At 38.5% G+C, this 12,555-nt stretch overlaps 1 protein-coding gene across 3 annotated transcripts in view; it reads right to left on the bottom strand.

The window, feature by feature from the left end:
* Positions 1-12,555, bottom strand: part of LOC148423101 (serine/threonine-protein phosphatase 2A regulatory subunit B'' subunit beta-like) — a 33,212-nt gene that overhangs the window by 8,761 nt on the left and 11,896 nt on the right. For 2 of the 3 annotated variants that reach the window (XM_088415307.1, XM_088415308.1), the window contains exons 3-4: positions 1,042-1,227; positions 723-826 (exon numbers count right to left, since the gene is read on the bottom strand). In XM_088415307.1, the coding sequence (XP_088271433.1) occupies positions 723-826; positions 1,042-1,227 (290 nt within the window). Of the gene's footprint in view, positions 1-722; positions 827-1,041; positions 1,228-9,942; positions 10,351-12,555 lie in introns of those variants that run through there. The other variant, XM_088415309.1, reaches the window with a different exon arrangement.

Here is a 12,555-nt window from a genome sequence, read left to right as displayed (position 1 = left end):
TTCTGCCTGGGTCATTTTACTCTTTGTTTAGCGACATCACGGTCAAAGAGCTGACTATATTGGGCGGAAGGTTACTAGGTATATTAGGCGGAAGCTTTGTTCATGATGGTAACACAGAAAAGGCGCTTAATACAAAACCAGAGTTAAAATCTCAAAATAATACTGTTTGTATCTGAATGTTCGTAAATTAAATGTTTGTATTTAGAGGAGCGTCTGTATCTTGTACGATCTTGCGATTTTGAATTTTCCCCAATTCAGTTTACACTCCAGAATTTCCAAAGCAATTTCAATGGGGGTAAAGACCAACTGCAGGCCAACAATACTGTGATTCAATATTACTTCATAATAAAGTAAATATGTCTTCTCTTTTGTGTCGACACTGCGTATATAAACGAGAAACAAAACAGTTTTATTAGGTTGTAGTTTGAAGCAATTCAAGAGTCTCAGGAGGCCTGCGCTGGGAACTGATTCTAATTATATACGGTCATTACAGAATTGCAAAAACAACACTAACCTAATGGTGGCTTTTGCACGCAACTGTGTATTCATGCATTTATAAAAGTCATGTTTTTCTTCTCTTGTTTTTGTTCGCAGTGCAAATGTTTGTAAGGCCGCTGCCACCCATCATTTGTGTTTACTGATGCCAAGGAAATAACAGTTCAAACAGGCGGAGTTGTATGAGAGGCCCAGCTGAAAGCGTCAACAAGAGGCCATTGTCTTACTTGCGCCACATCGCCACGAACTTGTGCACAGACACGAAGCCCGTCCTGTCGCCCCCGGCCGAGTAGAACAATGGCACCTTCCAGTAGAGAGGACACTCGCAGGCCTGAGCAGACACACGCGCCGTTGTTACTATTGAGGACTTTTCAAGAAATCGACTGCAACAGAAAAGTGCTGGGGAAAAGTAGGCTTGCATCATTGGATAATTTCCCCGAGGAAACACTTTCAAACCACAAGGAAGTTGGGCTCGTAATTTTGGTGTCCAAGGGGCAAGCATGTAAATCATCTGACTGGGCGGCATGCTGCAAATCACCTTCTCACCTTGGCAACCTGCCCCATGTCCTCAATGGTGGCCCTTTCATTGGGGAATTGGCCGAACGTCGCCTCAATTTTGGAAATGAGGCTGTCGATGTTAATGTTGGCTTGGGGCCGACCTTGTGGGAAGTAAAACTTTGGAATGCTTTCGCTCAGCGCGCGGCTGACGGGCTCCTCTGTCCTCACCTGCGCCTGATGCAAAGACACACGCACAAAGACACAAACTGTGAATCACTTAATGCTATCACAAACCATGATGGTTTTGGATTCCCTTGTAAGTTCCTCTTCTTCTCACTAAGAACTGTTGCTATCACTTAACCAATCCATTGAAAACCACATTCTTCATACAATGGAGGCCTTTATTTGTACAAAAGCATTTGAAAAATAATACTGAATTAAAAACAGAAGCTGACAATTATTTTAACGATCGATTAACGTCGATCGAAACCAATCAATAGAATTAAAATAAAAATGCTTTATTTTCAGCTCATTTAAAAACAAAATAATATTTTAACGTCCAGTGGTGCACAAATGAATTCAGATTAATTTAGGAGTTTTGTCCAAAAGCTGTCTAAAATTTGGCAAAAATGTTGATCCAAGGTACAAGCAAAGGTATTATTAAATTGTGCTTAGAGGCAAAATATACCTCTGCCTCCTCCAGATCTCCACCCATGGGTTTTGACTTATGATCCGAATTTGCAGGTTGAAATGGCACGATTGAGTGTACAGAGCACTTGAGCGCTGACAGCTAGCCGTTAATTTATGAAATTGGCATAAAAATCAAATAATTATTGATTAATAAATATTTGCTCCTCAAAATACATACCAGCACTTTCATATAAAACTACTGTACGATGAATTTCTGTGATTTGTTTGGATTGGATATATATATATATATATATATATATATATATATATATATATATATATATATATATATATATATGTACAGTATATATATATACATAAACACACACAGACACACACATTTTTTCCCCCACAAACAAGTACACAGTAATGATCCTTTATACATAAGGAAAATGAATAAGGATTCTACATCTTTTGTGTATAATCCTTATTGTATTACAGCCTCATTCAGTCCCTGTAAAGCACCAATTTCTTACTCCATACTCATCATTCTCTGAAGAAAATGTCTTTTTTTCGGTTCCATGTTCAAAAGTTTGTAATATAACTTTTACTATTTCAGAACTTTTTTTAAATATCAGTTTTTCAGATGTGTTACACATGTTTGTTATGAAGGAAAAACATGTTGGTATCCCTCATAATAATGTGCTGCAATTTTTTTTTTTTTAATTCCCAGACCGTTAGGAAAGAGGTGCATTTGTGCTGGAGGGCTTCTTTAAGTGGACAATTGGTTAAGCAGGGTACTGTTGGGTAGGCCACTGTTTGAGGGAATCAAACAACAACATCAGCTGATTTGGATTGAGGACTCTGCAATAACTTTCATCCACTCACACTTCATGCTCTCTATTTAGAGATGATAAACAGCCAAGTGCCGCTCTGTTTTGATGTCTCCATGGGCAGAGAAGATTAGTTAGTTGGCCTGTCTGGGAAACCAACATCATTTGTGGCCCCGGCTGCAATAATGTTTCACAACATGTACCTTCTCAGGTTTAAAAATTGAAACGAGGTAACATCCCCCAGTATAGTGCACTTCTACGCAATTACAAGCTACAGCCACAACAAGCAAAAGATGAAATTTTAACAGACAGAATTTTTGGTACAGTTACGAGAATAAACACAAAGATAAGTTGGGTTGATATCTTAAAGGGAGCAACCAGCGAGAAGCACTGAGGTTAAGTACATAAATTGCCTTTTTAGAAGGCAGACATTTCTGCAGACACAGCGGCAATAACACATGCAGCTAATAAAATGATGAGCTGAGCCACAACCTTGTGTTTTAGAGAGTTCCAACAACGGTTAGTTGATTAATACACATTGGAATATCATTAAATACTTTTAGGTTGTCAGTCTGCCAGTGTAAACTAGGATATTTTACCATTTCCCCACTCATGTCACTGCTTTATGAATGACAAGGAACAGGGTGCGTGACACCAGATACTGGGATCATCTAATTTTCCTGAATGGAAGATGCCATGCTGCAGTGTGAAAGCCTACATGGTCGTACCAATGTCTCATCTCTCTGGGTTGCTGCATAAAAAGGAAGAGGTGAATAAATATGGGATTTTTTTTTTTGGTTACAGATAGGTTTCTTGAAGGACCTCTGTGGAAAAGATTTTCTTGGAAAATTGTGTTGCTCATGCATTTACTGATAGTCTCATTGGGTTAAGTCAAGTGTTAAAAGATTTACTCCCAAGAATAACACAACCCACAGTATGAGGTAAGGTTGCATAGGCCAGAAGAGGAATGAGTCCATCTCGTGGGTTGTTTCTTAAAGGGACAATGTGTAAGATATAGACCGTTTTTCATTAAAAAGGAATAAATTCAATGACAATAAATTTCAAAAACTTGCATATAAATGTGTTCTTAACAACCAACTGTATGTTTTAAATATAATCGTAGGTCTAGTTATCATTAAATTATATTATATAGGGGGGGGGGGGGGGGGGCACTCCTCCGGAGGCTGCCATGTCTGTTATAGCTATATGCAGCACTTCATGCTATCCGTAATGAAAAACGGTCTAAATCTTACACATTGTCCCTTTAAACACCATCAGATTTATAGCAGTGGCTACTAATGAGTACAGCATGGCCAGCATATTCTGTCAAAAGATTTAAGACAAAATGAGACAACAAGGCCTGTTCTATTCCTTCTTTGACCAAGTCAACCCAACACAACATAACTGTCACAACATGAACAAGTCATTCCACCTTGAAAAAAATACATCTAAAAAAGCTTGAAACTGATTGTCATACCAGAGTTGACAACATGACTGACAAATGTGGCCTCCAGTAGATCATGATGTTCATGGGGAAAACATGATGCCACAAGGTGGGATCAACATTGTCTCAATTATCATCTCCATGGTGAAGGGTCTCAATTTGAACTTATTGCTGCTAGTGGCCAGATGAGAGAAACTATAGCATTCCCGATTTCCATATGAATAGTCACAGGTCACTCCATTTTGGTGTGGTATATGGGATCAATAATTTGATTTGTGAAAGGTTTGACTGTAGAAAATGTCGAAGTGGCGAATGTGTGTGTTTGGCAGCACACGGCCAGACAAACCAGCAGACGTTTGTGATCGTCATTCAATCGGGGATTGCATGGCGAGACTTTGCCAATGCAAAAAGATTTTCCATGAAATCACAAATGAGAGCAGGCACAATTCCCACAATTGCACAAGATGGTGAGGCTATAGCTGTAGGCACATGTTAGTTTTGATGTATAGAAATTAATCAAGTGCATTATATGAATTTATACAGAACATTCATGCTGTAGAAAGACTTCTTTGATGGGGCATTTTAATTCTGCTGCTGTCTCTCAAAGTGCTGTTTACATCTACGTTTAAGTTTCTTGACGTAAAATCACAGCTGCGCAAAGTTATGTTAGATTTTTTAGTGTTAATGTTTCGTGGCCAGTCAGGTTAAGAAGGGTGTCATGAAGGGGTCACAGCAGTCACACTGTGCGAGGAGCGGTTTTAGTCGAGTCGTTTCACTTCTTGATCAGAAATGCCCGTACCAAAAAAAAAAAAACCCAACTTAATATTTCATTAGAAATTAAATTGCCAATTTGCATCATTTCATCATTCATACATATACATTTGGCTGTAAAAAGTTAAAAATAACATGATGCAGTTCCTCTTAACACTCAAGTATGGCTATGCATGATACAGTCATTTGCAGGTGTCCATAACAGCGTAAGTATGGGTCGATGACTCTATTGACGGTTTTCTGCGGTGGTAAAACGTCAACGTTTCAGTAACCTCTTATACTGTCAATATTGGAGCATATAGGAGTTTTAATCCACTCCTGCCCTCATAGGTCAATGTCGCGCCGGGAGCCAATCATATAAATGGGTGCCCGAGAGCTGATTGACGATTGCCTGGCCAATCTTGTTCAAGCCAGTCCTCAGAGCAATCTCCGAGTGAAGCTCACATGAGTGAGAAACACGGCAAAACGGGAGCAGTGAGGACGAAAGAAAGCGTGGCGAAAATGGTATTTAGAGTGCTTATATAATACATTGGAATTTTGAGTGTTAACTCTTCTTCCTTGTTATTATGTTTGGTCAGTGATGGGTGTCAGTCTAGGAAGATGTCCGAGGGCCGTTCCACCGAGGGCAACTCCGGTCCTCTGTGTTTCCTGCCTATTGCCAAAGGATGGAAAAGGTCAGGGATAACACTAATGTTATGGTGTAAAGTTTAATAATAAAATATTTAAGTAAATATATGTAGTGCAGTAATCTGTGTCACAAATATGTACATTTATGGAAGGGCGGTGCAGTGTCTTAAAAATATAGCTTACTAATGGAACTAAGAACAACTAAATACAAGAAAAATGTTAACATATTTCTTTATACATTTATTTTTTGTACTGATCATGGTCCACACTTTTTAATGTAACGACTTTTCAGTATTTTGTTCAAAAATATAATCGATTATTTTAATGAAAAAAAAACTGCTGTAATTTTACATTTTAATGCTGTGATATTTTTGCTCAGGTCACCATCAGAATCTGACATTGGCCCATGGAAAGCATAGAATAAAGACTGTTGGACCTGTATAGAGTACCAACTCTACCAGTAGAGCGATGGAATGGAATGGTTAGAAATTAGGTTGTTTTATCGGCATGCCTACTTGTAAAAATGAAAAAAAAAAAAAAGCTGTAGTTTCAGTATTAACCAAGCCCTTCTATGGTATCTCAGATATGAACTATTGAGCAAGTCGGTCCGGCCGAATGTGTACGAGTGCCGCTCTAGTTGATGTCTGTTTCTGCCTTGCAAACTCATGTAACACCTGACCACATGGTCCAAATTGTAAACATTGCTCAGGGTACACTGTGAATGATGAATGCGCCTAATCCTCTGCTGTGCGCAGTGCCACACCGTGTACCGGAGTAAACCATGTCCATAAATGGACATAAACCTCTTCTGCTGCCACCCTGTCCCCCTCCTACTCCACATGCTAACCACTAGCTGAGCGCCTGAAGCTTGACTTGCTAAGCCTTATGACATTTTACACATTCCCAGTGATGTGGCCTGAAGGAAGGACGGAGGAGTGGTGCTACAAGCAACATGTTGCACAAAAAAAACACCACCTAGTAAATATTGCGAACATCGGGTCTCACTGGGCCTAAGGAACACCTGTGCCGTTGGCTAACGGAGAATAGTATAATGTTGGGAACGGAAAACTTTAATTTTTGGGGGTACGCAAGAAATCATCAGGAGTTGCTAGGATTTTACCACACCAGTAAATGTGGAACACAGCGAAGGTAAACCTGAGCAATTGGCTAACAAAGAAAGATGCTTGCTCTGAAGGGTAGCACAGTTTATGGGTCCATGTAAAATGAAACACCATCCATTAAATTACCACCAAATTACATGGCAACACAGACAGTCCGTTTTGAATTGATATCCTTTTCATAGCTTGATATTGATAAAACAATGAGTCAATTCCTTTAATAGGGCTTTTTTCTCATAGATTAATGTGACTTCTCGTGTCGCTCGAGATCTTGTCGTTGGGCTAAAGTAGCATATATATATGAATTAAAAAAAAAAAATAGCGTAAGCACTGAAATCAACCAGCGCGAAAACAGATGTTTGGAAGGCTTTGGGTTTTAAAAACACAAAGAGAAAAATTAACAAACTTTGAGAGGCGGTCACATGGGTGTGAATGTCGTGAGTTAAAAGTGTGTTTTTGCCATTTTATTCAATTTTCATCTCATTCTTTGTGATGTCAATAATTGTGTAACATGTGCTTATAATACATTAGTTAAATTCAGAAAAAAGTAATTTGGCCAGTTACTGCCTCAACCTAAGATTGATTTATGTGATTTGACCTGAAATTCAATGTTTGTGGATTTTTTTTTTTTTTTTTTTACATGTCCTTTATATTTGGCCCCCATCCGGCGGAAACCTTGGTCATGGTGAAAGACTCTATCTCTGTCTATTAATATATATATATATATATATATATATATATATATTATATATATATATATATATATATATATATATATATATATATATATATATATATATATATGCATTTCACACTTAGGCCTTCACAGGCTTTTTTCAGAGCATTTAAAAATCAATAAACCCGCACCAGTAATTAAAGCTTATCATTATAAGTGCCAAAACTTAGAATAAGTCATAATTTCAAATTATTTGTCCACAAAATTTTATGAAGTCCACCAAGAGCAAGCAAGCTTTAACAAGAATATACGCTAAATTACAAAAGGCAATTTAAGTGTTTTAAGTGTTATTTATGTTTCGCTCTTCTTCAGCTATTGTGGGTTAAAAAAAAACAAACCAAAAAAAAACGCTAACCTTAGCTGGTTGAGCAACATGTTTTTTTTTTTTTTCGTTTAACTACTTCTACTGTAAAAACATGGAGGATCAATATAGCACCGCCTTCCTGCAGTGAGCGTCCACTTACGGGCCCATACACAAAACTGTAAAACATTGCACACTGCACAGAAGCCTTCTACTTGTTCAAGCGAATGCCCGAGCGCCTCCCAGCTAGGCAGACATGGTCTACATGGAAGTCCGCCAGGCGACACATGTTAGCTGAATTCTAATTGGCTAAAAACTCTACACTAAAATGGCAGCTTTGAAGGAGTGTAACCATATGGATATGACACACAAAGAACAGAATATGGAGAATGATTTTATATGTAAAAAAAAAAAAAAATATATATATATATATATATATATATATATTTAGTAAAAATAAATTAAAAATTAAATTGACTTTCATTGTAGTTATTCTAATTATTATAGTTTATGATAGTTATGATAATTTCAGGTTATTCAAGGCCAGCAGAGAAGGCGCAAACCAATTATAGTTAGTCAATTTAAAGCGGTGAAAATAGCTTTAAAACAAATATGCTGCCATTATTGAATGACACTTAAATTTGAGAAGTCTTAAAGAAGTGTGGCAAAACCTTTTCTTCGTTCTGCAGAAGCTGTGTGACATTAAGTCTAGTTAATGTCTGTCAATGACATTAACTTAATGAGTCTGGATAAAAATGGACACAATAGTTTTTTGGGCTTGATACATTGTCATTTATTTACATGCGAGTTTGTTTTCAAAGGACATCAACATTCACTTACCCTGCTTCTTTACTTTCTTGTTTTGTTTTTGTTGTTCACCTTTGTGGGAGTTAAGTTCTACGACTAAATCCCAGTTTAGTCTGCGTGTCACGCCCAAAAATGCTTTTTATTTTTGTGAGGCGTTGCAGGATACAATTGTGATCATGCAAACGTTGTTCTTTTTCACGGTTTCATTTCTTATTTATGCATTATGATTTCTGCAAACATTTCTTGCGATTGCCATGAACTTCAAGAGAATGGCAAATGGCTGCCAATACTCATTTTGAGTGCCAAAATTGACAGCGAGGCTATGCAACATTCAGTTGCATCGAGAGAAATTATAGCTCACGTGAGATCGCTGTACTGTGTTTAAGTCGTCGAGATAAAAAAAAAATTAATCTCCCAAAAAACAAAACATTTTTGTTTTTAAACATTTAGTTGATATAATGTGATATTGTAGTAAGTAGATCAAAAAACAAAAACAAAAAAAGTGGCTTGCGTAATTTCTTTGAGGCTTGGTTCACACTGCAGGGATTAATGCTCAATTCCGATTTCCTTTTTTAAAATTTTTTGTGTGAAATCCGATTATTTGTGATTATTATATGTTCACGTTTCCAAATGAATGCAACCTGTATATAACCTGTGTTTGAATGATGAACACCTTGAAACTATCCTGTGTGTGCTTTTTATGAGTGCAGAATTGTAATGTTTGTTACTCGTTTGTTACATGCGAGTCGGATGAATGCGAGCTGGCCGTTCAGACTGAAGTCGGATTTTCAGAGATCGGATACAGATCGGATTTAGTACCAAGATTGCAGTGTTAATCAAGCCTATCAGATGCAGTTGTAATCTTTTGTCTTTTGCTGTACTCGAGACTAGTCCCATGTGTTGGCTGCAAGTTTAACTTTCGTTCATTAGGAAGAATGGTGCCATTTTCTTTTGTAAGTGGCAAAATGATTAGAAATTAACATTAAAATCTTCCATCTGATCTTTTGCACACTTGCTCAAACAGGGTTTTCTCAAGTTTATTTTGGCAAAGGGATGTGATATGGCTTGCTACATTAGTGTCTTTGTCGCTATCATTAGCAGGGGCTGGAGTTGCAGCTGGGTGCTTTGCATTTATGTGGTAAGCTAAACTTGAGTTGCTTTTATGGGAAGCAAGCTATTTCTTACAAAGAGTAAGACTAGATATCACTACCTTTATCAAATAAAAATGTTGTGACAGGCCTAGATGCGAGTGTACAATACCAGTTTAAGATAAACAAAGCAGTGCCTGGGAACTCAAAGAAGCTGGCGAGTTTTTGGACAGTTGGTTAGTACACAGATTCAACTTGATGGTGACGCTATTTTCATTGTTACTTAAATAGCGGATTGATTAAAAGTGGAAAAAAAAAGGAACCGAATTGGGTAAGTTGGCTGAGTTGAAACTGAATCAACTATCGACACAAAAACACCACAAGAGAAATGCTACCCAGTAAATGTGGCTCATATTTGATGTCACTGGATCAAAGGAACATTTATTCTATTAGCTTCAAGAATGGTTGGGTGACAGGAACTTTAATGTATGAGTGCTCAGTAGTTGGCGGGTGCCCGGTAGTCAGAACTACTAAAGTAGTATAACCAACATGAAATACAAGTGCCTTGAGTAAGTCCAGCGCACTCATACGAACCTCGACCTGTCCTTGCTGGAAGGCTTTGAGCCTTTTCTTGAAGCGCGAGGGCAGCACAAAGTCACAGCCTCGCGCCAGCAGGGCGAGCTCCTTCCTCAGGTCAGGGTCCTGACGCAGAGACAGCTCTCTCATCCTCATCCTCGCGACACACACCACGAGGAATACATAAACAAATCCAGCGGGGGTCCAGACAGGTCGAGCAAGTCAGGCGTTATTGTTGTTTGGAGAGGTTGTGCGTATCCCTGCGCTTGTCCTCTGTCAGCGTGAGAGTGGCTTAATGCAAGGCAGCAGCTGCTACTGTGACTCCCTCTCCCCTTCCAGATTCGATCGCGCAATCTCAACTCGGCCTGCTGCTTCACAGCACACACATGCAGTACACTGGGGGCAAAGGGAGCGCTCTCCTCAATACTGCCGGGAAGATAAGGAGTGACAGAACGTCTGTGTGTGGGACTCGCTCTCTCTGCGTATGGGGTGGGAGGGGTGCTCGCATCGGATCTGCCCTTTCCAGTTTGCATTCCTGTGCGCTTGTGGAAGGTTACGCAAAGAAACGAAGACCTGTTGTTGCGGCTTACCCACCAATGGGGTGGGATGCGCCTAAGTAACAGGATGACACAGTATAGTACATAAGATTCACTAGTTCCAAACTTCCAGCAACTTCAAACATAGAAAGAGTCAGAGGAGACTGGGATACAGGGTACAGATTTTCAATGTCAATTTCAAGCACGACACTTTACAAGCTTTCCACAACTTGCATCCACAGTTAAAATTACCCGAGGCAACAATGATTACGTTCTTTTCATTTTCTCTTTTGCAATGCAACACGACACTCGTGTTGCATTGCAAAAGAGAAAATGAAAAGAACGGGATTGTCATACGATGCACGTAAAAAATAATGTGAAATGCTTTTTAAGAAATATTTGAAACAATTTACAATTTTTTTAGCACCCCAGTGCCATCTCAATATGTATGTGCACATACTGTATTGAAAGGGCAGTACAAAGAATTATTTAGATGAAGATTTTACAAAAAGTATCCTCTGTCAAAATTCTCAAACAAGATGGTCATTTGGACAGTGATAACTTTTTCTTTGTAAAATTGCAGGTTTTTGTAAAAAAAAAAAAAACAACAACTATTATTATCATAATCAATTTATTATTGTACATTTCTACCACTTTTCCACTTTTCATAGGACCATCCAGATACCTGTAGGTGTTTTACATTTAAAGGGTTAGGGATACCCAACTTATTTAGCAAACGCGGCAGTAATGAGTTCACATTTGTCAAAATAATATTCCCTGCATAATTAATGCCTTCAAATTAATGCTATACAAATACAATTTGATTTAAATATAATTTTGCTGTCAATTGACAATGCCATCACATGTACGCAGGACTCAGGTAACAACCAATCATGACTCAGCTTGTGAACACTAAACCGAGACAACAGGTGACCTGTGATTGGTCTTTATCTGAGCACTGAGTGCAGGTGATGTTAGTTTCAGTTGACAGCAAAAGGAAAACATGGTATTTAACCCTTGGGGGCTTGTGAAAAACATAGTAGACTTTTGATTTTCTTTCAAAAAATGTCACTGCTTTTGAGGTGTCATAACAAAACCATTTATGAATATATTTTTACTTTCAACCACTCAAAATGGTCAGTGGCATCAGACCTATTCATACATAAAGTTATTTAAAAAAAAATATAACGATATCCCTTTTATGGACAATAGTAGCATAATTTTGCTAATAGAAAAACTAACGTTGTTGTTCGTATATATTTATAAAAACAAAATATTAGTGGATCATTTCATATGACAAAGTTAGAGCATTGGATATGTCAATAAGTCATGGCAGCAGAATTTGTTTATGCATGCCCACTTTTTGACAAGGGCACTTTGACCCTAACCCTTGCTGGTGCCTATCCCAGCAGGCTTCGGGCAGTAGGCGAGGGACATCCTGAACTGGTTGCCAGCCAAATGCAGGGCACACAGAGACCAACAAGCATTCACGTACCCAATCACACCTAAGGACAATTTAGTATGTCCAATACACCTGCCATTCATGTTTTTGGAGTGTGGGAGCAAGCCGGAGTGCTCGGAGAGGACCCACCCGGGAGAACATGCAAACTTCACACAGGAATGTCGGAGCCAGGTGGATTTCAACTCAGGTCCTTTTAACTGTGAGGCGGACGTGCTATTCAGAGTGCCACCTAACCTCCCCATTTTCAATCAGCGGACCAATAATCACTGATGCTGACACAACAATCACTCGGCAGTTTATTTATTAACTTATTTATTTATAAGTGAATTATTTATTCACTTATTTATTTTATCAGCTCTGCACTAGGCACTAGACAGGTTTTTGTAAAGGCATGCCCTCTTAGCTGCAGACTACTGGTGTGCACAAAAATTTTATTGAACGCTTGAAAACACCCTCATCCAATAGAATTCATATTCAAACAATGGATGAATAGTTGAATCTTACGTTTCAGTCACTAGGCACGTTTTGTCAGCACACTGACAAATCACCTCATGCACACAGTCTGTAATGTCATCATAACAAAAACATTGAGGCCCACTTTTAAGACTTGCAGGCCCAACTACAAACCATTTA

Source organism: Hippichthys cyanospilos, chromosome 5 (assembly GCF_059441005.1).
Source record: "Hippichthys cyanospilos isolate Australia breed blue-spotted pipefish chromosome 5, RoL_Hcya_1.0, whole genome shotgun sequence".
Lineage (NCBI taxonomy): Eukaryota > Metazoa > Chordata > Actinopteri > Syngnathiformes > Syngnathidae > Hippichthys > Hippichthys cyanospilos.
Note: the sequence above shows the minus strand (reverse complement) of the source record. Positions and strands in the feature narration are given on the sequence as shown.